We start from the raw sequence: 27,476 nt of genomic DNA on the forward strand, positions 1-27,476 counted from the left end.
GCCTAGTGGTTAGCATCCCAGAGCTGACAAGGTGCAGTGCCAGAATGTAGATGGTCATTCTGTCATTCTGCCCCTGAACAAGGCTGTTAACCCACACTAGGCTGTCATTGAAAAAAGCTAGAATCCTTAGTTGCTACATACATTTTTGGACGTGTAAATTAATGATATATACCCATTGACTCTTCAAGAATATAACTTCTAAATGCCTTATGAGCTTAGTTGAACTAAAACCCCTAAATATAACCTTGGTTTAATCCAATGTTTGCAAACAAAGTAAATGTAAACAAACATGGTTAAAACATATTGATAACATGATGATGAGTCCTTGCATCCATAGCTCTGTCTATGAATTTGAGAGTGGTTACATTTCTCCAGCCCTATCCCTCAGCTTTTCACCGAAACAGGTGTGGAAAGGACACTTTGTTATTGTTTCTAAGCAGTGGGGCTCTAAGGGATGGGACCTCCTGCTCAGAAAGACTGGCTGGGAGGGATCAAGTGTGGGTTGCATGCCCTCCTTTCCTCCAACGCAAGGGCTGAGCTGATTGTCTCTCCAATCTGACAAATGGAATTGTTTTAAGAAGGTCATACCATGGGTCACTTAGCTAATTGATTTAGAATTTTAGGATCCCTTTACGTATAAAAATAAATAAATAAATATATATATATATATATATATATATATATATAGAAATGATTTAATAAAATATAGCATTTTGCCTTTACTAATACAGTCCATAGAAACACAATGAATAACACATTAATAAATGGAAAAAATACAGTAAAAAAATAAAGGAATAAGGAAGGAAAATTAAAGGAATAATGTTTTGAAGTGTCTGTCCTATATACCCCTTATTTTTGTTGGCATAAAACTACCTCCTTACTTCCATTCATTTGTATGGGTTACCTTTAGACTAGTAGTGACACTTGTGGGGGTCGTAGAGCAAAACCGAGAACACCATTGAACACCATCCAGGCTGTATCACATCCGGACGTGATTGAGAGCCCCGTAGGGCGGCGCACAATTGGCCCAGCGTTGTCCGGGTTTGGTCGGGGTAGGCCGTCATTGTAAATAAGAATGTGTTCTTAACTGACTAGCCTAGTTAAATCCAAGGTTAAATTAAAATTAAAATACATTGTGTTCATGAGAGTCCTATTAGTTTGTTGGCCAAACTGTTTGGATGCTACTTCGGGATGTGTCCTGGTCTGACAAACAGCGCTGTAGTTCTTCCACTTTCACCGCAGATGCGGAAGGGTGACATAGGCGGATGTGGTGGACTGAGACGCAGCCCATGCAAAGACAGATATCTCTAGCTTAGACTGACAGATTTTGATGGGTTTCTTTCTTCTGGTGAGTCAATAGACTAGGGGGTTAATGAGGCAGTTACCATGGCGCTATCCTCTTGAATTTTAAGTATTCAGGTAGAAGACAAAATGTTTCGAAGCAACTGTAGCGAGAGTAATTCACTCTGTATGGGTTGAGAACTTGTTATAGTTTGTGTACGGGCTTTTTTGGCGAATCTCTCGGGGTGCTCTGTGTCATGACTTCTGAGACAAGTTGTCGTGACAGCTGGATTAAAGGGCTACATTTTCAACTGAATAAAAATGGTACCACTGAGTCTCAACTACATGTGTTGATTCAGAACCGAGTCAAGTCAAGCTAAGCTGTACTGTGTCTGCACTAGCCTAGTTATTCGTCCACCATACTTTCAGGAAAAGTGCTGAAATGAACAATGTGATTTTACAGTGGGGCAAAAAAGTATTTAGTCAGCCACCAAGTTCTCCCACTTAAAAAGATGAGAGAGGCCTGTCATTTTCATCATAGGTACACTTCAACTATGACAGACAAAATTTAAAAAAAAAATCACATTGTAGGATTTTTAATGAATTTATTTGCAAATTATGGTGTAAAATAAGTATTTGGTCAATAACAAAAGTTTCTCAATACTTTGTTTTATACCCTTTGTTGGCAATGACAGAGGTCAAACGTTTTCTGTAAGTCTTCACAAGGTTTTCACACACTGTTGCTGGTATTTTGGCCCATTCCTCCATGCAGGTCTCCTCTAGAGCAGTGATGTTTTGGGGCTGTTGCTGGGCAACACGGACTTTCAACTCCCTCCAAAGATTTTCTATGGGGTTGAGATCTGGAGACTGGCTAGACCACTCCAGGACCTTGAAATGCTTCTTATGAAGCCACTCCTTCGTTGCCCGGGCGATGTGTTTGGGATCATTGTCATGCTGAAAGACCCAGCCACATTTCATCTTCAATGCCCTTGCTGATGGAAGGAGGTTTTCACTCAAAATCTCACGATACATGGCCCCATTCATTCTTTCCTTTACACGGATCAGTCGTCCTGGTCCCTTTGCAGAAAAACAGCCCCAAAGCATGATGTTTCCACCCCCATGCTTCACAGTAGGTATGGTGTTCTTTGGATGCAACTCAGCATTCTTTGTCCTCAACACGACGAGTTGAGTTTTTACCAAAAGGTTCTAATTTGGTTTCATCTGACCATATGACATTCTTTCAATCTTCTTCTGGATCATCCAAATGCTCTCTAGCAAACTTCAGACAGGCCTGGACATGTACTGGCTTAAGCAGGGGGACACGTCTGGCACTGCAGGATTTGAGTCCCTGGCGGCGTAGTGTGTTACTGATGGTAGGCTTTGTTACTTTGGTCCCAGCTCTCTGCAGGTCATTCACTAGGTCCCCCCATGTGGTTCTGGGATTTTTGCTCACTGTTCTTGTGATCATTTTGACCCCACGGGGTGAGATCTTGCGTGGAGCCCCAGATCGAGGGAGATTATCAGTGGTCTTGTATGTCTTCCATTTCCTAATAATTGCTCCCACAGTTGATTTCTTCAAACCAAGCTGCTTACCAATTGCAGATTCAGTCTTCCCAGCCTGGTGCAGGTCTACAATTTTGTTTCTGGTGTCCTTTGACAGCTCTTTGGTCTTGGCCATAGTGGAGTTTGGAGTGTGACTGTTTGAGGTTGTGGACAGGTGTCTTTTATACTGATAACAAGGTCAAACAGGTGCCATTAATACAGGTAATGAGTGGAGGACAGAGGAGCCTCTTAAAGAAGTTACAGGTCTGTGAGAGCCAGACCTCTTGCTTGTTTGTAGGTGACTTATTTTATTTTCCACCATAATTTGCAAATAAATTCATTAAAATCCTACAATGTGATTTTCTAGATTTTTTTCTTCTCAATTTGTCTGTCATAGTTGAAGTGTACCTATGATGAAAAGTACAGGCCTCTCTCATCTTTTTAAGTGGGAGAACTTGCACAATTGGTGGCTGACTAAATACTTTTTTGCCCCACTGTATTTTTAGCAGAACCAGCATGATACAGTTCTGGTTGACACAATTACAGTTCATGATACAGTTCTGGTTGACACAATCAGACAAAAATATTATTATCTGTGTTCAAGTTTCTGCTCATGTTTACTGCTATGTGTGAATCTTCAACCTTCCTCCCATCCTCCAGCTCTAATGAATATTACATAAGGAGAGCTTAAGTCATTAGATTCAATTTTGCCATGTATAGCAGTGAATTAGTGGTCACTGTGATGCAACCAGCCAGTTCATCTTTGTCACCAGTAGCAACACATCAGCTATCACAGTACCCTCCAAAAGGACCACTGTCTTCTGTAAGGATATTAAGTCTAAAGTCACATTTCTAAAGCATCTCTGCCCCCTACCAGCTCACACAGTCAGCAATGTGCTGTGCACTCAACATCACTCTTGACATCCCCAAAATGTTGAATGATCAGCACGTTCACTGAAATTAAACTACATAATTGCTCAATTATATAACTGAGATCAAGTAATAAGTTCAAGCCCTTCATGACATTCTGCTACCTTCATTCATATTGCATATTCAAGGCTACCAACTCAACAAATATTTTTAACTGCGTGGAAGCGAACCGAGGGCCTCTCACATTAAAAGCCATATTCTTGAAAAGACAGGAGATTTCACCATGATAATAAATAGTTAAAAAAATGTGCAATGGCAAGTTGCCATTGAAAAGGCAAAAGAGGAGACTTGACCAGGATCCAGTCTAAGTAAAAGGTTTAATACAGAACTTTTGAAAGGTACAGGTAGTACCTGAGAATGCAACAAGCCTGATCGTTAAAAGAACTCTTCAAGGTGTTGAAAGCATTCCAAAGGGATGCTGGCCCATGTTGACTCCAATGCTTCCCACAGTTGTGTCAAGTTGGCTAGATATCCTTTGGGTGGTGGACCATTCTTGATACATTGGAAACTGTTGATCGTGAAAACCCAGCAGCGTTGCAGTTCTTGATACAAACCGGTGCGCCTGGCAACTACTGTCGTACCCCATTCTAAGGCTATTAAAACAACATTCTTGCCTTTTCACCCTCTGATTGGACAATCCCATATCAGCGGGAAGTAAGCGTGTTGAGGGTGCTGCAGCACCCCCCCACCCCCCAAAAAACCCCAACAAAAAACAAAGAAACAAAAACTCCACTAGTAGTGCACTGGGCCTTTACTAGTACTGTATTAGCAGACCGATACAGCCGTATTTAGTGAGGGCAAAAACATTTTTCCTGCCCCCATGTCAACAAAAAATGATCAACAACCTCCCCGCAACTAAAACATCGTAGCAACCCCACACCCAAATATCTTCCTGGGGCTATGCACAATCCATGTTTCAAGGCATAAAAATCATTTTTTAATCTGTCTCCTTCCCTTCCTCTACACTGATTGAAGTGGATTTAACAAGTGACATCAATAGGGGATCATAACTTTCACCTGGATTCACCTGGTCAATCTATGTCATGGAAAGAGCATGTGTTCTTAATGTTTTGTACACTTAGTGTAGTCATGATAATGCAAAATGCCTGATGGTAAAAAAGGAAAGTGGCCAAAAAATTGCTAATAATTTTTCTTTGTTTTAAGATATAGTAATTCTGAATTACGCATACATGCATCAGTACAGACGAAGGTTGATATGAAACTGACACAACATTCAATTGAACTATTAGAACAGTGAGACATTTTCTACTTTGGATACAGTGTGGTGTTCAGCAGCTTAAAACCTGTTTGGGATAGGGGGCGGTATTTTCACGTCTGGATGAAAAGCGTGTCCAAAGTAAACTGCCTGCTACTCAGGCCCAGAAACTAGGATATGCATATAATTGGTCGATTTTGATAGAAAACACTCTAAAGTTTCTAAAACTGTTAAAAGGATGTCTGTGAATATAACAGAACCAACAGCATACCACCCTGCATACCACTGCTGGCTTACTTCTGAAGCTAAGGTCCTGGTCAGTCCCTGGATGGGAGACCAGATCCTGCTGGAAGTGGTGTTGGAGGGCCAGTAGGAGGCACTCTTGCCTCTGGTCTAAAAAAATATCCCAGTACCCCGGGGAAGTGATTGAGGACACTGCCCTGTGTAGGGTGCTGCCTTTTGGATGGGACATTAAACAGGTGTCCTGACTCTCTGAGGTCATTAAAGATCCCATGGCACTTGTCATAAGAGTAGGGGTGTCAACCCCAGTGTCCTGGCTAAATTCCCAATCTGTCCCTCAAACCTAATAATCCCCAGTTTACAATTGGCTCATTCATCCCCCTCCTCTCCCCTGTAACTATTCCCCGGGTCATTGCTGTAAATGAGAACGTGTTCTCAGTCAACTTACCTGGTAAAATAACAGGGGAAAAAATAGCTTATGTGACAGGCGAAAACCCGAGAACAAACCATCCAGGATTTTTCTTTGTTGAGGTGACCACGTTTTCAATTATTTTCTATGGGAATCTAGATTTCTGAGGCATCTGGTTACAGTTCCAAGGGCTTCCACTAGATGTAAACAGTCTTCAGAAATTGGTTGATGTTTTTCTTTTGAGTAATGACTATTCAGAACGAGGGTCGAGTCTAGTGTACTGTTGTGTTTGGGACGCGCAACCAGGCGCTCGCTCCACTTTCATTTTATCCGCTATTGAACACAATTTATTCCGTCTTAAATTTGATCTATTATTTACGGTATAAAATGTCAAATGTAATATAATAAAATTGAAAGGAAATGGTGTTGTAGTGAATGATCAGTTGAAAAACAGGGAGGGGTTGGTTTTGTGGGTTAAAAATGCAACGCTGCCCTTTAAATACGTCACTCATTGCTTCAAGCCACACCCCAGCACATCCACCGAATATAGGAGACGTATCTCAAAGTCTCTTCAAGAACGTTTTGGGAAAACATGCCGTTCAGTACAAACTGTTCTGCAACTTAGCAAACGTTCAAGTGAACTGAATGCACCCCTGTTCTAAACACACACACACACACACACACACACACACACACACACACACACACACACACACACACACACACACACACACACACACACACACACACACACACACACACACACACACACACACACACACACACACACAAGCAGCTTGACACAATTCAGAGTTCTGACTGGGAAATTTCACTTGAACAACGCTCCAAGTCGTAATTACATGTGGGACACTCAGAGAAAATGATCTTACCCGAGTTGCCGAGGGAGTGGCGTTTCAGCACTGACCTTTCACCTTTTCAACTAAAAGATTTCAACAAATCCGTTTTTTAGAATTACAAACTTATCAATGCAGATAATGTAGCTAGTTTCACCATATTGTCAATGTTAAGCAAGCAAGTGAACTTTATTATTAGCAACGTTAGCTTGCTTATCTAGAAAGCTAAAATTGTATTGGTTCAATAATGACTCTGACTTTAATAACACTTGAACACAGTCATGTCAGACTCACGACTTCTTAGCGACAGTTCGAAATTTACTGGGGTGGGTTGTCCAAAGTAGGGGACGGTTGTGTGTTTTTGTATTGGTCACAAAGGAGGGTGGTGCATTTATTTCCCTGGTTTACATTCACCCTTTTGCAGGTTTTACTATATGTACTGAATAAAAATACAAATGTGTCATGCAACAATTTCAAAGATTTGACTTATTTACAGTTCACATAAGGAAATCAGTCAATTGAAATAAATGTATTAGGCCCTAATCTATGGATTTCACATGACAGGGCAGGGGTAAAGCCATGGGTGAATGTGGGAGGGCATAAGCCCACCCACTTGGCATCCAGGCCCACCCACTGAGGAGCCTAGCCCAGCCAAACGTTGGACGTACTGGCAAATTCTCTAAAACAATGTGGAAGGCAGCTTATGCTGGAGAAATGAAAATTCAATTCTCTGGCAACTGCTCTGGTGATATTACTGCAGTCAGCATGCCAATTGCATCTATGGCATTATGTTTTGTGACAAAACTGCAAATTTTAAAGTGGTTAAAGTGGCCTTTAATTGTCCCCATCACAAGGTGCACCTGTGTAATTATCATACCGTTTTATCAGCTTCTTGATATGCCACATCTGTTAGGAGGCTGGATTATCTTGGCAAAGGAGACATGCTCACTAACAGAAATGTAAACAAATTTGTGCTAAAATATTTTGAGAAATAAGCTTTTCCATGAATGGAAAATGTCTGTGATTTTTATTCATGAAACATGGGACCAACACATTTATCTCCTTGCTTGCCTCTCCCCTATATGAAGGTGTTTTGGTACTTCCCTTATGCAATTGACTACGCTTTACCGCGCACTAACTATGCTACAGGTCAATATAGTCTATCCTGCCCTCTCTCCACTATTTATAGTGACAATATGCTAACTAGCAATCATACCACATAAAATCATTCAAAGTTGCACCAATTTTAAATTTTCATAAGCGGAGAGGCCAGGTGAGTCATTGTGCATGAAAGAACAGTGAAGAGATGAGACGGCTCAAAAAGCTACCCTCTTGATCTTGTTTAGGGACAGCACAATTATCCTACCTAGACTAGCCTACAACACCATATTGTAATGAATAATTGCATTATTGTTTTCAAGTGAGTACAAAATTATACTCTAGGCTGTAAACTGAAGTGAAAATGTCATTTAAATAATTGCACAAATGCCCTGTGATTTGAATATTTAATTCCATTAATTTTGACAGTTTAGAAGTTAGAATGCACAGTATTAGCCCAGTCTGTCTATATTTTACGTTCTGATACTGAGATGCACTGTGTGTTGCGGATCATCATTCTCCCAAGTCATCCTATAATAATGTGGCCACATATGCTCCTAGCAGGCCCAGTTATTCAGGAAGGCTTAACGCACACTCTGCTTCCTCTCCGTTCTGACCGGCAATATAGCATCAATATTTTGAAAATCTGATTTCCACCTAGCTGATTATTGTCTGCAGCTGGCTCTCATCGTAGTGTAGGTCTAATGGAACAGGCAGGGAGAGTTAGTTAGTTCGTGGTGGTTGGCATACCTTCTAGCCTTGAGTAGCATGGACTGTGCCACAAAAGCATGCTGAAGTGGGAAAGTCGATACCATGTTTATAAACACAGGTTCGTTATGGTCGTTATAGTCATTGTTACTTGTGGTCGTATTTTCTGTTGTTGTTAAATCGGAGGGGGAAGGTGTGCAATTGTTTTTTACATTAGCGGGGTCGTGTAAAGAATTAAAATATGTTGGGGAGGGGGTGCAAGGAGAGGCTCGTGTGAAAATGGTTGGTGTCCCTTATTAGGAAGTTTCCCACGTCTGACGAGCATCTGAACGCTCCATTAATGTTGTTGATAATATTGAATGAAAATAATAAGTAGAGCCCTTGAAACAAACAACCAATTGAGACAACAATTAAAACATTGGGGAAGTGAATAAATGTCTCTCGTGAAGATCTGCTTCTTTCCGCAAGCGTTATACAACAAGCCTGGAAGAATCAAATAAAAAATGTATCAGTCACATACACATATTTAGCAGATGTCTTGTGGGTGAATGTTGACTGAATGTTGTCTTAACTTTTCTTTGAGAGTATTGTTTATGCAATGTCTCTCTATTTCATTTACCTCCTCTCTCTTCCCTGTCTTCCTCTTCAAGGTGGCTAATCAGGTGGTTCAAGCTCTCCTCACTCAAAAGGTTTGTCTTTGTTTTGTTTGATTGAAGCATCAGTAAGTCTTATCAAGTATAATGGAGGCTATGAGAGAAATAATGGTGGAATGTCATAATGATACATAGTTGTATACTAGGTAGCAAGTCATGACTACTGAAACTGAAAGACCACATGCTCACTTTAACTGTTGGTGTATGCTTGTCAAATTTCTGCGGACTTGCCATGTATTCCATCGGCCAGCAGGTCAAATTTCACATATTTATCCACTTTGGGGTAGCAAAGTCTAATGATGATTTTCATTAAGGTCCATGTCTGTAGGCTATACAGTGCATTCGGAAAGTATTCCGATTCCTTGACTTTTTCCACATTTTGTTACGTGACATCCTTATTCTAAAATTGAGTCAATTGTTCCCCCCCCCCTCATCAATCTTCACACAATATCCCATAATGACAAGGCAAAAACAGATTATTCTATTTTTTTGAAAATGTATACAAATAAAAAACTTAAATATCACATTTACGTAAGTATTGAGAACCTTTACTCAATACTTTGTTAAAACACCTTTGGCAGTGATTACAGCTTCGAGTCTTCTTGGGTATGATGCTAAAAGCTTGGCACACCTGTATTTGGGGAGTTTCTCCCAGCCAGAGCACAGCTATTTTCAGTTCTCTCCAGAGATGTTCGATCAGGTTCAAGTCAGGGCTCTGGCTGGGCCACTCATGGACATTCAGAGACTTGTCCCATAGACACTCCTGTGTTGTCTTGGCTGTGTGCTTAGGGTTGTTGTCCTGTTGGAAGGTGAACCTTCGCCCCAGTCTGAGGTCTTGAGCGCTCTGGAGCAGGTTTTCATCAAGGATCTTCACTGTATGATGGTGCCAGGTTTCCTCCAGGCGTGACGCTTGACTTTCAGGCCAAAGAGTTCAATCTTGTTTTCATCAGACCAGAGAATCTTGTTTCTCATGGTCTGAGAGTCCATTAGGTGCCTTTTGGAAAGCTCCAAGCGGGCTGTCGTGTGCTTTTTACTGAGGAGTGGCTTCCGTCTGGCCACTCTACCATAAAGCCCTGATTGGTGGAGTGCTGCAGAGATGGTTGTCCTTCTGGAAGATTCTCCCATCTCCACAGAGGAACTCTTGAGCTCTGTCTGAGTGACCATTGGCTTCTTAGTCACCTCCCTGACCAAGGCCCTTCTCCTCCGATTGCTCAGTTTGGACAGACGGCCAGCTCTAGAATAAGACTTGGTAGTTCCAAACGTCTTCCATTTAAGTACAGTACCAGTAAATATTTCGGACACATCTACTCATTCAAAGGTTTTTCCTTCACTCTGCGTCCAATTTATCCTTAACCTTCTCAATTGGGTTGAGGTCAGGTGATTGTGGATGCCAGGTCATCTGATGCAGCACTCCATCACTTTCCTTCTTTGTCAAATAGCCTTTACACAGCCTGGAGGTGTGTTGGTGTCCTGTTGGGTCATTGTCCTGTTGAAAAACAAATGATAGTCCCACAAAGCGCAAACCAGATGGGATGGCGTGTCACTGCAGAATGCTGTTGAAGCCATGCTGGTTAAGTTTGCCTTGATTTCTAAATAAATGTTGTTGGAAGCCACAGTGTTCTTGGGGACCTTCAATGCTGCAAAAATGTTTTGATAATCTTCCCCAGATCTGTGCTTTGACACAATCCTGTCTTGGAGCTCTACGGACAATTCCTTCGACCTCATGGCTTGGTTTTTGCTCTGACATGAACTGTCAACTGTGGGACCTTACAGTTTACGTTGGAAGTTTACATACTCTTAGGTTGGAGTCATTAAAACTCGTTTTTCAACCACTCCACAAATTTCTTGTTAACAAGCTATAGTTTTGGCAAGTCGGTTAGGACATCTACTTTGCGCATGACACAAGTAATTTGTCCCAAAAATTGTTTACAGACAGATTATTTCACTTATAAATCTTTGTATCACAATTCCAGTGGGTCAGAACTTTACATACACTAAGTTGACTGTGCCTTTAAACAGCTTGGAAAATTCTAGAAAATTCTGTCATGGCTTTAGAAGCTTTGGAAGTATGACCACAAGCATACTTCCAAAGTTTTCTTCTCTTTTGCACACCAGTATTTCTACTTGCACATCATCATCTGCACATCTATCACTCCAGTGTTCATTTGCTAAATTGTAATTACTTCGCTACTATGGCCTATTTATTGCCTTAGCTCCTCACGCCATTTGCACACATTGTATATAGACTTAATTTTTTTTCTATTGAATTATTGACTGTACACTTGTTAATTCCATGTGTTTGTGTCACACTGCTTTGGTTTGTCTTGGCCAGGTCGCAGTTGTAAATGAGAACATGTCAACTGATTATTATTATAATTTGACCCTGCTGGTCATCTATGAACATTTGAACATCTTGGCCATGTTCTGTTATCTCCACCCAGCACAGCCAGAAGACGACAGTCAACCCCTCATAGCCTGGTTCCTCTCTAAGTTTCTTCCTAGGTTCTGGCCTTTCTAGGGAGTTTTTCCTAGCCACCATGCTTCTACACCTGCATTGTTTGCATTTTGGGGTTTTAGGCTGGGTTTCTGTACAGCACTTTGTGACATCATGATGTAAGAAGGGCTTTATAAATACATTTAAATTGAGCTAGCCTACCTGGTTAAACTTCTTAGGGCTGAGATCCCGCTAACGGGATCGATATGACAACAGCCAGTGAAAGTGCAGAGCTCCAAATTCAAAACAACAGAAATCCCAATATTAAAACTCCTCAAACATACAATTATTTCACACCATTTTAAATATACACTTCTTGTTAATCCCACCACAGTGTCCAATTTCAAATAGGCTTTATGGCGAAAGCACCACCAACGATTACGTTAGGTCAGAGCCAAGTCACGGAAAAACACAGCCATTTTTCCAGCCAAAGGGAGGAGTCACAAAAATCAGAAATAGAGAAAATTTGTCACTAACCTTTGATCTTCATCAGATGACACTCATAGGACTTTATGTTACACAATACATGTATGTTTTGTTCGCTAAAGTTCATATTTATGTACAAAAAATCTCGGTATACATTGGCGTGTTATGTTCAGTAGTTCTAAAACAACCGGTGATTTTGCAGAGAGCCCCATTCAATTTACAGAAATACTCATAATAAATGTTGATGAAAATACAAGTGTTATACATGGAACTTTAGATACAATTCTCCTTAATGCAACCGCTGTGTCAGATTTCTAAAAAGCTTTACGGAAAAAGCAAACCATGCAATAATCTGAGTACGGCGCTCAGAGCCCAAACAAGCCAAAAAGATATCCGCCATATTGTGCAGTCAACAGAAGTCAGAAATAACATTATACATATTCACTTACCTTTGATGATCTTCATCAGAATGCATCAGATTCCCAGGAATCCCAGTTCCACAATAAATGTTTGTTTTGTTCGATAATGTCCATCATTTATGTCCAAATAGCTCCTTTTGTTAGCACGTTTGGTAAACAAATCCAAACTCACGAAGCGCGTTCGCTAGGAGCAGACGAAAAGTCAAAGTTCCGTTACAGTCCGTAGAAACATGTCAAACGAAGTATAGAATCAATCTTTAGTATGTTTTTAACATAAATCTTCAATGTTCCAACCGGAGAATTCCTTTGTCTGTAGAAATGCAATGGAACGCAAGCTAAATCTCACGTGAATGAGCGTCATGAGCTCAAGGCATTCTGGCAGACCTCTGACTCATTCCCCTCTCATTCGCCCCCACTTCACAGTAGAAGCATCAAACAAGGTTCTAAAGACTGACATCTAGTTGACGACTTAGGAAGTGCAACATGACCAATGTCATGTTACTGTATCTTCAATAGGGAATGAGTTGAAAAACGACCGACCAACCTCAGATTTCCCACATCCTGGTTGGATTTTTTTCTTAGCTTTTTGCCTGCCAAATGAGAGCCGATATACTTACAGACATCATTCAAAAAGTTTTAGAAAATTCAGTGTTTATAATATATTAATATACTAATACTATGCATATATTAGCAGCTGGGACTGAGGAGCAGGCAGTTTACTCTGGGCACCTCTGGGCACCTTATTCATCCAAGCTACTCAATACTGCCCCAAGCCATAAGAAGCTAAATAAAGGTGAAATAAAAATAAATAATAATTGGAGGTGTACCTGTGTATGTATTTCAAGGCCTACCTTCAAACTCAGTGCCTCTTTGCTTGACATCAAGCATTGGAAAATCTAAAGAAATCAACCAAGACCAAGACCTCATATTGGTCTTGGCTGACCGCATATGGGTCATAACATATAACCAGATATAGCCAGATATGGCTACATCTGGTTAACTTCAGTATGTAGGTATCATACCAAAACCAAAATCATACCAAAATACAGTGGCTATATCTGGTTATATGTTATGACCCATATGAGTATTCCGACCCCTTTTTTCCCACATTCTGTTACGTTACAGCTTAATCTAAAATGGATTAAATAAATCAACACACAATACCCCATAATGATGAAGCAAATTGTTTGAACATTTATTAAAAATATAAAACAGAAATACCTTATTTACATAAGTATTCAGACCCTTTGCTATGAGACTCAGGTGCATCCTGTGTCCATTGATCATCCTTGAGATATTTCTACAACTTGATTGGAATCCACCTGTGGTAAATTCATTTGATTGGACATGATTTGGAAAGGAACACACCTGTCTATATATAGCTCAAGTCGGAAGTTTACATATATTTAAACTCAGTTTTTCACAATTCCTGACATTTGATCCTAATAACAATTCCCTGTCTTAGGTCAGTTAGCATCACCACTTTATTTTAAGAATGTGAAATGTCAGAATAATAGTAGAGAGAATGAGTTATTTCAGCTTTTATTTCTTTCATTTACATTCCTTGTGGGTCAGAAGTTGACATACACTCAATTAGTATTTGGTAGCGTTGCCTTTAAATTGTTTAACTTGGGTCAAACGTTTCAGGTAGCCTTCCACAAGCTTCCAACAATACATTGGGTGAATTTAGTCCCATTCCTCCTGACAGAGCTGGTGTAACTGAGTCAGGTTTGTAGGCCTCCTTGCTCACATATGCTTTTTCAGTTCTGCCCACCATTTTTCTATGGGATTGAGGTCAGGGCTGTGATGGCCACTCCAATACATTGTCTTTGATATCCTTTGACCATTTTGCCACAACTTTGGAAGAATGCTTGGGGTCATTGTCCATTTGGAAGACCCATTTGCGACCAAGCTTTAACTTCCTGGTTGATGTCTTGAGATGTTGCTTCAATATATCCACGTCATTTTCCTTTCTCATGACGCAATCTATTTTTGAAGTGCACCAGTCCCTCCTGCAGCAAAGCACCCCCACAACATGATGCTGCCACCCCCGTGCTTCACGGTTGGGATGGTGTTCTTCAGCTTGCAAGCCTCCCCCTTTTTCCTTCAAACATAAGGATGGTCATTATGACCAAACAGTTCTATTTTTGTTTCATCAGACCAGAGGACATGTCTCCAAAAAATAAGATCTTTGTCCCCATGTGCAGTTGCAAACCGTAGTCTGGCTTCTTTATGTTGGTTTTGGAGCAGTGGATTATTCCTTACTGAGCGGCCTTTCAGGTTATGTCGATATAGGACTCGTTTTACTGTGGATATAGATACTTTGGTACCTGTTTCCTCCAGCATCTTCACAAGGTCCTTTGCTGTGGTTCTGGGATTGATTTGCACTTTTTGCACCAATGTATGTTCATCTCTAGGAAACAGATCGCGTCACTTTCCTGAGTGGTATGATGGATGCATGGTCCCATGGTGTTTGTACTATTGTTTGTACAGATGAACGTTTTACCTTCAAGCGTTTGGAAATTGCTCCCAAGGATGAACCAGAAGGTCTAAAAAAAAAATATTCTGAGGTCTTGGCTGATTTCTTTTGATTTTCCCATAATGTCAAGCAAAGAGGCACTGAGTTTGAAGGTAGGCCTTTAAATACATCCACAGGTACACCTCCAATTGACTCAAATGATGTCAGTTAGCCTATCAGAAGTTTCTAAAGCCATGACATAATGTTCAGGAATTTTCCAAGCTGTTTAAAGGCACATTCAACTTAGTGTATGTAAACTTCTGACCCACTGGAGTTGTGATACAGTGAAATAATTTGTCTTTAAACAATTTTGGGAAAAATTACTTGTGTCATGCACAAAGTAAATGTCCTAACCGACTTTTCAAAACTATAGTTTTTTTTAACCAGAAATGTGTGGAGTGGTTGAAACGAGTTTTAATGACTACAACCGAAGTGTATGCAATCTTACGACTTTAACTGTATAATTCTAAAGCTGGTTTATACTGTACAAAATGTAAACCAACCATCATTGTGTTTATGTGGGTGAATCTCCAGGACCTGAAGGAGGAGTGTGTGAAGCTGAGGACACGCGTGTTTGACTTGGAGCAGCAGAACCGCATACTGAACGTTCTGTTCCAGCAGCGGGTCAAAACATCCACCGAACCTATCTCTCAGGTAGGCTGGGCTTGGCATAGACTGGATAAAGACAAATATTGACCAGTCATAAGCATGCCACAATCGCATTTGAGCAGGTTCATGGGTTTATAATAACAATATAAGGTGATGACCTTGAACGTGTAGTCTAGAATTGGTAGATACATTTTTTTTGACTTGTCATTTTGACTTTTAAGGTAACGATATATAGCCACTGGTTATTGAAGACTATGACTTACAAAAGTCTCATGAGCTTAGTTCTATTGTCTTACCCCAGCATAACTCAAAAATTGTATTGTTTTACTTTCAGGTTTCTAAACGATATAATTGTAAACAAACACTGTATAGCTTCAAAACATGGGTAGAACTATTATTTTGAGCTCATGGACAGTCAAAGCTTTCATCCATAGCTCTGTCTTTGAATTTAAGAGCCGTTCCATTTCTCTAGATCTATCCCTTTTCTGTTTACCAAAACAAGTTTTGTTTCAAATCTCAGATTGTGCCTTTTAAAGAGAGATACCGAGGTTTTCTTTAAGAGCAATAACATATCAATGCACGTTCCACCATAGAACCGTACTTGTCTACTTCAAATTCACTATGAATCTTAAGAATAGGTTCAATGAGTAATATCTAAGTAAGTTATAATAATTACAGAATAAATCTAATTTATTTATATAGCCCTTCTTACATCAGCTGATATCTCAAAGTGCTCTACAGAAAACCAGCCTAAAACCCCAAACAGCAAGCAAAGCAGGTGTAGAAGCACGGTGGCTAGGAAAAACTCCCTAGAAAGGCCAAAACCTAGGAAGAAACCTAGAGAGGAACTAGGCTATGAGGGGTGGCCAGTCCTCTTCTGGCTGTGCCAGGTGGAGATTATAACAGAACATGGCCAAGATTTTCAAATGTTCATAAATGACCAGCATGGTCAAATAATAATAATCACAGTAGTCTTCGAGGGTATCAGCAAGTCAGCACCTCAGGAGTAAATGTCTGTTGGCTTTTTATAGCCGATCATTAAGAGTATCTCTACTGCTCCTGCTGTCCATAGAGAGTTGAAAACAGCAGGTCTGGGACAGGTAGCACGTCCGGTGAACAGGCAGAACAGTTGAAACTGGAGCAGCAGCACTGCAAGGTGGACTGGGGACAGCAAGGAGTCATCATACCAGGTAGTCCTGAGGCATGGTCCTAGGGCTCAGGTCCTATGAGAGAGAGAAAGAAAGAGAGAAAGAGAGAATTAGAGAGAGCATACTTAAATTCACACAGAACACCGGATAAGACAGGAGAAGTACTCCAGATATAAGAAACTGACCCTAGCCCCCCGACACATAAACTACTGCAGCATAAATCCTGGAGGCTGAGACAGGAGGGGTCAGGAGACACTGTGGCACCATCCGATGATACCCCCGGACGGAGCCAAACAGGAAGGATATAACCCCACCCACTTTGCCAAAGCAGAGCCCCATACCACTAGAGGGATATCTTCATACTTATGTAATGAAATTATATTTCTGAATTATTGATTATTACAGTGTTATGACAGCCAATTATCTTGTTATTTGTTCTATTAGATATTCAAAAGGAGCATGTTGTTGATTTCAAGCGAGCTACAGGCATGTCCAAAACAGATGATACCCAAACTCTATTGCCTTGAACAGCTTAATTGTTATGGCAAGGAGTTCCCTAAAGGGAACATCCCTTCACAGTCAGCTGAAAATATTTCTTTAGAAATATTTAACTTTCACACATTAACAAGTCCAATACAGCAAATGAAAGATAAACATCTTGTTAATCTACCCATCGTGTCTGATTTTTAAAATGTTTTACAGCGAAAACACAACATATGTTAGATGACCACCAAATTCAAAAACACACACAGCCATTTTTCACAGTCACAAAAGCAGCAATATAGAATGTATAATGAATCTGCCATATGAGTTCTCACAGACATAATTCAAACAGTTTTAGAAACTTCAGAGTGTTTTCTATCCACCAGTAATAATAATATGCATATATTCCCATCTGGGAAAGAGTAGGAGGCAGTTTACTCTGAATCTGGATGCATTTTACGTTGCTTGCAACACAGTTGTATCTGGGTTATTCAGTGTGTCACCCCCCAAAAATTGAGATATAAATCAATTCTATTTCACGCAACTGACTGTACAGTAGGCAATGTCCAATCAGTGAGCGTTTTGAACTCCGACCCAGTTGTCATGTCAACACAGGTGTCAATGCTGCTGCAAACCATGACAAAGCAGAAATGCCAAATGGGAAATGTATGAAAAATTCTGGACACCATGGCCAGTCAGGGTTTATGTAAATGATCGGGCATTCAATAAATGTAATTTTAAAAGTGAACGTAGATCTATCTCTGTCCAGTTTCAACAGAAATGCTCCAACATGAACTGCATTAAGCTAGCTAGTTTGGTAAAACATGGTTGGCAAATAGGCAGCATTTTGGCGAGCTAGCTAAATTGTACAGCCAGCATTTTGTCTATGTTGATGCTGTTACAATTACCAAACATTTGATAAACAAATCATTTCTGAAACCATGATGTGATGTATTACAGGGTTGCATGATGCATGCAATTTCAAATGCATCTGAAATGCTTCGTGCATCAGCAAAGTTGCTTGAGATCATGTCACTTGCAAATTTCATCTGGAACAGAAATTGCATCCAAATTATATTCTGTCATCTAAGAGTATTGCTGACCTTAAGAATTCTAGGAGCTACTTTGTTAATACCTTAATGTTCAAAGTAGATTAGCCCAACGTAGACAGACACTACTCATATATTCATCCAGTGGGGGATGTCAGTGTTTTGACATCTACAGTATGGTGGGTTGTTCATCTCAGCAGTAGGAGGCTGCACAGATCCACCAGGGAGTAAGAATCTTGGGAGATTTTCCTATTGCTATTTCATCTGAAGAAAAAAAATATTACAACAGAGAGAGGAAATAACAGATACAAATAATTATATTAATCAAGTCTCTTTCTAGCTATTTTCAACCAAAAAATGTCCTCACTTGAAATGGTCCTGGTTTGAACATAGCATAGAACATTTATGAAATGTATGAATCCCCTGCCAGTTCATTAAGTCTACTGTATGCTTACAAGTGCAGTAAGACTTCGTTCCACATGCCTGGCCTTTTCTATTAAGGTCAAATTTATCAACTTGCCAAGGGTGCAACTGACTGGGCTTCTTCCTGCCGGAGATCAGTGGCTGCGTGGAGTTGTATTGGTACAGACCTGATAGGGTGCAATATGTGTTACTACAGTACAAGACTCAAGTGGGATTAGACATAGCCATGGGAAGTTATTTTGAGTAGGGGTGCTTTATAATAAAGCATTGCATGCATCTATGCAGACTAACAATAAAATATAACTCCTAATGGGATGAGTAGCCTAAGCATAGGACAAGATTCGCTCGGTAACACTATCACTGCAGCCTCAATTAATGTAACACGTGGCTGTTTAAAAAAAAAAAGCCTTTTGCGAACAGTGAGCACATTTCTTTGTACTGCATAATTACAACAGGTGTGTGGGAGAGATAATGGGAAAAACTAGAGGGGTGTTGTAACTAAATTAGTAAACAAAAGATTGTACCTAATAAAACAGTTTTAGGACCATGGACAGCTGTGCGAGCCATCAAGGAAAAAAGCACTGACCTTGATCCAGCACCGGCGGGGCTGTGCCCTGTTGCTTGCTAGTGGGCTACGTGTTTGACATGGGCCGGAGAAGGCCTGCGAGCAAAGGGCGAGAGAATGCCATGCCCCATATTTGGTATTGTTCTTAGTTCCTTTTCGCCAAGTTTAGAATTGTAAACTAATACAAAATAGAAATGGGAGACTATTGTGAGCACTGCTCCAGATCACTTGATATCTACCACAAGGGGGAGAGAAGAGAAGAGGGAGAGGGCCAGAGAGGAGGGAAAGAGAGAGATTCGAATCAACTTAAACTAAACTGTCTATCATACAGAAGAGCATGTGTCCGACTCCGAACCCCCACTACTGAATAGATGACAGCATAAATCATGAGCTCACTGCTTACAAAACAGAGCTGAGAGCTCTCCATGCAGAATCATGCCGTTGCCACCCAACTAAATCCAGAAAAGTGGACTGACTCACTTAACACTGGAACCTCGCACCGAAGCACTACTCCCAATAGCTCAACAAACCACAACACAACAACTGCGTTCAAGAACAGAAAATGCACAGTTGATTCATTTCAGTAGTACCACACAATCCACAAGCTATTGCCCATGGCGCACAAGAGTAGCCAACATATTAACATTGCAATAATATGACATTTTGTAACGCAGCAAAAAACAATTAATACATGTCCGAAAAGCATCGAATAAAGAATATTAACTTATTAACCCCTTGTAGTCCAAGAGCCCCCGCTGCATTTCTTCTAAGCTAACATATGAAATTGTTGGTCATACCAAGGATAATTTAGCTATTTGATTTTGAATTTAACTTTTGAACGCGGGAGTTGCGCGTGATATCAGAATTTTCTCACTGTTCCAAAATGTGATTGTTATGCCTGTGCTGCCCTTAAACCGAGGCATGATGCCTGCTAATTATCTATAGGCTGTTTCAACTTTTCAATTTTACATGATTTTCTAACAACTGTTTGAAATGAGGTGAGTTCCGCTTCTTTATTAATTCACAGAAGCAGCCTATTTCACTGTGGTTGAATAGTTATATTTGAGGCATGCTATGCTAATGTTAAGCGACATGAGCCGGACAAACTTACGGCCCAAGCACTCCACCTGGTGTTTCCTCAGGTCAAGTATGGTCATTTGGTCATCACAGAACGTGCCCAACTTTTCTCCGCTGCCTTTTCTCCAATGCCTTATCAAAGCAAGTGCCTTATTACCTTATCATACATTTTCTGTATATCATGTCATTTCTACTGTAGCACATAGTATTTACGCATGTAGCATAATGTATTCTGTGTGTATTCCTTTAGAACCCTGGACAAGCAAGGTACTGATTTCATAACCTTTATGGTGTAATACTCAATTGTGCTCATATACTGTACACTGAACAAAAATATAAACGCAACATGCAACAATTTGAAAGATTTGAATGAGTTACAGTTTATATAAGGATACAGTATCAGTCAATTGAAATCAATTCATTAGGCCCTACAGTAATCTAGGGATTCCACATGACTAGGAATACAGATATGCATCTGTTGGTCACAGATACACATAAAAAAAAGGAAGGGGAGTGGATCAGAAAACCAGTCAGTATCTGGTGTGACCACCATTTGCCTCATGCAGCGCGAAACATCTCCTTCGCATAGAGTTAATCAGGTTGCTTATTGTGGCCTGTGGAATGTTGTCCCACTCCTCTTCAATGCCCATGCGAAATTGCTGGACATTGGGCCGGGAAATGGAACATGCTGTCCTACAATTCGATCCGGAGCATCCCAAACATGCTCAATGGGTGACATGTCTGGTGCGTATGAGGGCAATGGAACAACAGGGACATTTTCAAATTCCAGGAATTGTGTACAGATCCTTGTGACATGGGGCTGTGCATTATCATCCTGAAACATGAGGTGAAGGCGCGGATGAAATGCACGACAATGGGCCTCAGGATCTCATCACTGTATCTCTGTGCATTTACATTTTTATGGATAAAATGCAATTGTGTTCGTTTTCCGTAGCTTATGCCTACCCATACCATGTCACCATGGAACACTCTGTTCACAACGTTGACATGAGCAAAATGCCCTCCCACACAACGGCATACACGCTGTCTGCCATCTGCCCGGTACAGTTGAAACCGGGATTCATCCGTGAAGAGCACACTTCTCAAATCAAATCAAATTGTTTGTCACATACACATGGTTAGCAGATGTTAATGCGAGTATAGAGACATGCTTATGATTCTAGTTCCGACAGTGCAGTAATATATAACAAGTAATCTAACAATCTCCAACAACTACCTAATACACACACATCTAAAGACAATATGAGAATATGTACATGTAAGCATATGGATGAGCGATGGCCAAGCAGCATAGGCAAGGTGCAATAGATAGTATAAAATACAGTATATACATGTGATATGTGTAATGTAAGACATGTAAACATGATTAAAGCGGCATTATTTAGAGTGGCATTGTATAAAGTGACTAGTGATCCATTTATTAAAGTGGCCAGTGATTGGGTCTCAATGTAGGCAGCAGCCTCTCTGAGTTAGTGATTGCTGTTTAGCAGTCTGATGGCCTTGAGATAGAAGCTGTTTTTCAGTCTCGGTCCCAGCTTTGATGCACCTGTACTGACCTCGCCTTTTGGATGGTAGCGGTGTGAACAGGCAGTGGCTCGGGTGGTTGATGTCCTTGATGATCTTTTTGGCCTTCCTGTGACAGGTGGTGTAGGTGTCATGGGCAGGTAGTTTTCCTCCGGTAGTGCGTTGTGCAGACCGTACCACCCTCTGGAGAGCCTTGCAGTTGAGGGCAGTGCAATTGACATACCAGGCTGTGATACAACTCAACATGATGCTCTCGATTGTGCATCTGTAAAGTTTGTCAGGGTTTTGGATGAGAAGACACATTTCTCCTGAGGTTGAAGAGGCGCTGTTGTGCCTACTTCACCACACTGTCTGTGTGGGTGGGCCATTTCAGTTTGTCTGTGATGTGTACACCGAGGAACTTAAAACTTTCCACCTTCTCCACTGCTGTTCCTTCACTTTGGATAGGGGGGTGCTCCCTCTGCTGTTTTCTGAAGTCCACGATCATCTCCTTTGTTTTGTTGTTGTTGAGTGAGAGGTTGTTTTCCTGACACCACACGCCGAGTGCCCTCACCTCCTCCCTGTAGGCTGTCTCGTCATTGTTGGTAATCAAGCCCACTACGTCTGCAAACTTGATCAAATCAAATGTATTTATATAGCCCTTCATACATCAGCTGATATCTCAAAGTGCTGTACAGAAACCCAGCCTAAAACCCCAAACAGCAAGCAATGCAGGTGTAGAAGCGCGGTGGCTAGGAAAAACTCAATAGAAAGGCCAAAACCTAGGAAGAAACCTAGAGAGGAACCAGGCTATGGTGGCCAGTCCTCTTCTGGCTGTGCTGGGTGGAGATTATAACAGAACATGGCCAAGATGTTCAAATGTTCATAAATGACCAGTGTCGTGACGTTGTATTAGTTAATGTGATGACTGTTGCTCATCGAATGATCACAAGTTTCTAATTACGTGACTAACTGAATCAAGCAATTATTAACTCATTAACCTGGGGCACCATGGGAAAACTAGAGTTTATTGAGTTTCTATTTCCCAAATTAACTCAAAGAATATCAGAATATCGATTTTACAAGAGCCGCTAATTCACCAGTTGCCTCTGACAGTCTCGTTCTGAACGTCGTATAGCCCGTGAATCTGCACGGACCCTCATACTGGATTTGGTTTTGAATGGCTTGTGGTAACTCAAGGGAACGTTTAGCGAAAGCGTCCGGCATTTCAATCTCTGTGTCTATCCTGTTGTCGGGAAGTTGGTATAGAGCGAGGTCGTCTATGTGAATAATCGCCCCCTCTGGTACCTCAGCAAAAACAGTCTGGTTGGGGAGGTTCAATTGGGTGATGGAGTCATGGCATTTGTAAGTCATAGTGGCGGACGCGAACAGTGTGTTGACCAACCATCGGTTCCCTACCACCTCCACTTGTGTGGTTGGTGGCCCCATCCCTGGCTGTTAGTTTGGCTCTACAGCATTCTTTGCCTGGTGATTAGCTTTAATACCACAAAGACGCTCAGTGTTTTCCCTGACAAACGGTTTGCTAGGACAGAGGTAGTGGACATCTTTGGTTAGAGTACACATAAACAGGTTAGGGGTGAGATAGAAATCTGGGTTGTATTCCTGTTAAGCTACAACTGGGGGCGTGGCAATCTTTACGTGGGTACCGTCGCGCCAAAATCCTACATTGAGAACTGTTTTCAATCTGTAGATATTCTCCAGTTCAACAACCGGCAGTATCAGTAGAAATCCCACTTCATTACGATCAACATCAACGTGTACTGGGATGGCCGACCCCAGACTATAGGCCAAATGTGACTGTAATGGCCTTATCGTGGTTGAAGTAGCTGAGGTCAATATGTTGTGCACCATTGAGAGGGGCACTAGATATGAGGGGATTCTATTCATGGCCAAGTGGTCCATAGAAGAGCTAACTTCACAGAGAATATCCTCCAGTAACAATCGAACCAATTGGACATGGGCATAGTCATGGTTCATGACCTCTGCTAGCTTTCCTACAGACAGGAGAGTTTTGTTCAGGAGAGTAGCGTGTGTGTTGACCACCAGAATAGTGTCCTGGAGAGACTTTCCCACATGTTGCAACCTGAGGGCCTGTGCCTTCATCTGCTGCTGAATAAGTGGCATCTCTTCAGTAATCTCCCTAACATTCCTGTTGACTATGGCTAGACTGACTGCATTGACGGCAGTGGTACCTAGGGCAAATAGTGACCCTACGGCTGCCCCTATCGATAGTTGCGCCCCGACTAATTGTTTCTCTCACCTGGGCTCTGCTAGTTCTGGCTGGGTTACTGTGAACTTTTGGAGTTGGGCCAACATATGGGCAGAGTCTAGCTGGGCGTGCTTAATTGCCTGGCTGGTCCAGTCAGCCCCGGCCCAACTCAAATGTGCCGCAGGTGGAATGTGTTGGCGGTACACATTCTCTGCATCTAGGCGGACATACACCCTTTGTGTGTGAACTCTGCAGTTAGTTATGAGGTGTCCCGGGTCGTAGCGGAGAACGATTCCCGTAGCGGGTCCATTCGTGAGTACGTCTGCTGGGTTGGTTTTGACCAGGGCGCAGAGTATCAGGATCAGCCAAAGGAACTCCATCCTACAGAAACGCATAATCAGAGATTGTTGGATTATTTAAATTATTTGTTTTTATAAACAAAACATGTTTTGACAACTTTTTCTGTTTTTCTTATTTTGAAACAGTACAGCGCAGGACGATATCAATAGTGTCAACAGATGTATATCTGGTAGCTGGGAAGCAAATACGAGATGGTAGGTGCAACGTACTGATCTCCTGGAAGGGATCAGCTGAGGGTACTTAAGATTTTTCTTAGTACCTCTGACTTTGCTAGGTTTTTATCTATTCGGTGCTGGCTAGCACCCCTTCTATTCCCATGGGGGGAGTGTACAACTTGATTTGGTTCCGATGGACCCACTTTAATGTGGCGTTTTGTCGACCTTTGCTGACTCTGATCTGGTAAGCTACAGGTGATAGCTTCACCACAATCTCGTGTGGCCCTGTCCAGTGGGGCAGGAACTTTGTGGCGACGCAGGTTTGGTGTATATGTAGTACCCCACATTATCCCCGACCTCGAACACCTGGTGTGAGGCCTTCTTGTCGTAATATGTCTTGTCCCCTTCTGCACTTCTTTCCAACTGTCCTTGAGCATACGCAAAGGTAGTCTGGAGATGGTTCCGCAGGTCGGTCACATATTGATGAGCCGTGTAGGCGGTGGCTGCGGCGACATCTCCCGGTTGGTACAGGAGATGCAGTGGAAGCATCATTTGCCTGCCCGTCATCATCTCGAAGGGTGTTATTCCTGTAGACCTGTTGCGTGTGGCTCTGATCGACCCCCCCTTCGTTTTCTACTGTGTTATTGACTTGTTAATTGTTTACTCCATGTGTAACTCTTTGTTGTATGCTCACACTGCTATGCTTTATCTTGGCCAGGTCGCAGTTGCAAATGAGAACTTGTTCTCAACTAGCCTACCTGGTTAAATAAAGGTGAAATAAAAATAAAATAAAAATAAAAATAAAATCAGTACCAATGGGAGTTTGAGTTCCCAATCTTTGTGGTTGGCTGCCACATATTTCCTCAAGATTCTGTCAATTGTTTGGTTGCTCCTTTCTACCCTGCCCGAGCTCCTAGGGTGGTATGCGATGTGGAGTTTAGCTTTGACTCCCAGAACCCTCTACAGTTCGGTCATTACAGCTGCCGAAAAGTGGGTTCCTCTGTCGCTGTCCACGGTTTCTCCTGGCAGGCCGAAACGACTGAAAACGTGGTTTAGCAAAAGAACGGCCGTGGTTTCCGCTGTGTCATTGGTCGCCGGCAGGCACTCCACCCACTTTGTGAATGCGCAAGTCACTGTGAGGAGATACTTGTTGCCTCTGGCTGACCTGGCAACTGGGCCGACCCAGTCGATCTGGATCGAGCTCCAGGGGTAAGACACACCCTTGCGTTGCAGGGGTTCTCTGTGAAGTGGCTTGGAGGGTTGAAACTGGCAGCAAACTAGACACCCCTTCACGAATTGGGCCACGTCTTGTTCCATGTGAGGCCAGTAGGCCACCTGTCGCAATGTTTCACATGTAGCCTTGACCCCCCTATGGCCTCCACATGGCTCGTCGTGGGCATGGGCTATCATTATCCCCCTCTGTGTTTTAGGAATTACCCACCTTCGAGCGGTGTCGGTTTCTGAAACATACACCAGTAGGTCATCTACAAGTGTGAGGTGCTGTTTAGTTGCTTACAGTGAACGCAAGTCGTGTGAACCTGCCAAAGCCAGTTCGGACACTGGCTGGTTGACAGGATCCGACAGGAACACCATCAAAGTGGCGAGGGACTTGGTGTTGCATTGCTATCAGATCGCTTTTCAGGAATGAATGCGTTAGCAACACATTATGTTCATACGCAGACATTTTCTGTGGTGCTACATGGCTACGCGTTACCGCAGACACCATAGCTTCCTCAGTGTTTTTTTCCTCTCGAGCATCAAACACTCAAGGGGTGCCGTGAATTGCACTGGATTTCGCCATGCTGTCGGCATGGTCGTTGCCAAGTTTGTCACGACCAGGTGATTTGGAGTGTCCCTTGACTTTCTTCCAATACACCTGTATGTCGTGTTTGGTGATGAGGTCATCACAAGCTAGGATGAGCTTTTTGTTTTTCACCTCTTTACCACTTGAAGTAGTCATGTGCTTTTGTTTCCAATATGGCAAGTGGCATAAGAAGGTGAGTCTTGCGTAGTTTGAGTCGGTGCAGATCGCCAGTTCTGACAATTCGTATTTCACCGCCGTTTGCAGGGTGAACAGCACGCCAGTCACTTCTGCAAACTGGCTGGTCTTGTTGCCAAGCTGAAATTGAAGTGGTTTGCACGGAATGTCGTTGTGCCATACCAATCTCACCCCAGCTTGCAAGTGGTCTAGATGGCCGTAAGAACAGCCATCTACAAATGCCATCGGCATTTCAAGACACACGTTCTCTTCGAAGTAGTGATGGTTCGAAGGCAATGGCGGAGCGATGTCACACGGGAGTGGTGCGGAGTCGGTTTCATCATCACCACAGCATTGACACACTGCCAAAACATTGCCCAAAGGCAGGTTTTTCGCTTCTGCATAGTTGATTACTACATCATGGCTCTTCAGCGTCATAGGCCAAGCCGCTATCCTGCTGTTGTGTACAGCACCCTCACGGATTCGTTGGCTTTTCAGAAAAGCCACAGGCTGGTGACATGTTTCTATGATCACCTTCTGTCCGCCGACATAACTGGTGAAGTGTTTGATTTCCCAGACTGAGTATTTGTGTTCAGCGCGGAGTGTTTTGCTCGCATAAGCTACCACATGTTTGTCTTGGTCGTATTTTTGGTACAACCCAGTGCTAAGGCAGTGCTCTGAGAAACTGACTATAATGTCTTGTCTTTACTGGGGTATACCAGGCAGGGTGCCTTGCAAAATAGTTTTTTCAAGGAAGCCACAGCTTCGTTGTGAGTGACATCCCAGACGAATGGGGTGTCTTTCTGAAGAAGACAAGTCAACGGTTTTGACAAGTCGGTGTAGTTTTCGATGAATTGACGGGAGTAATTACATACTCCCAAGAAGCTGCGTAGGTGTTTGATGTTTGCGGACTGCTTGGATTTGGTTAGACTGTGGCAAGATGACGTCGGCACCCACCAGAAGCCCAACGTTGTTTACCTTGGTAAACTAAAAAAATTATCCTGCACCATTGTCCTTTTATGATGGCCAACTTAGCCCCTGCAGTCCCGAGTTGGGTGAGAATGTGGTCCATTTCATTGAGGTGATG

At 42.0% G+C, this 27,476-nt stretch overlaps 1 protein-coding gene across 2 annotated transcripts in view; it reads left to right on the forward strand.

Moving 5' to 3' along the window:
* The window catches only part of LOC109902340 (nck-associated protein 5), a 125,641-nt gene that overhangs the window by 38,181 nt on the left and 59,984 nt on the right, over positions 1-27,476 (forward strand). For both annotated transcript variants that reach the window (XM_031793805.1, XM_031793809.1), the window contains exons 6-7: positions 8,929-8,967; positions 15,323-15,442. In XM_031793805.1, the coding sequence (XP_031649665.1) occupies positions 8,929-8,967; positions 15,323-15,442 (159 nt within the window). The remainder of the gene's footprint in view (positions 1-8,928; positions 8,968-15,322; positions 15,443-27,476) is intronic.

Source organism: Oncorhynchus kisutch, linkage group LG2 (assembly GCF_002021735.2).
Source record: "Oncorhynchus kisutch isolate 150728-3 linkage group LG2, Okis_V2, whole genome shotgun sequence".
Classification (NCBI taxonomy): domain Eukaryota; kingdom Metazoa; phylum Chordata; class Actinopteri; order Salmoniformes; family Salmonidae; genus Oncorhynchus; species Oncorhynchus kisutch.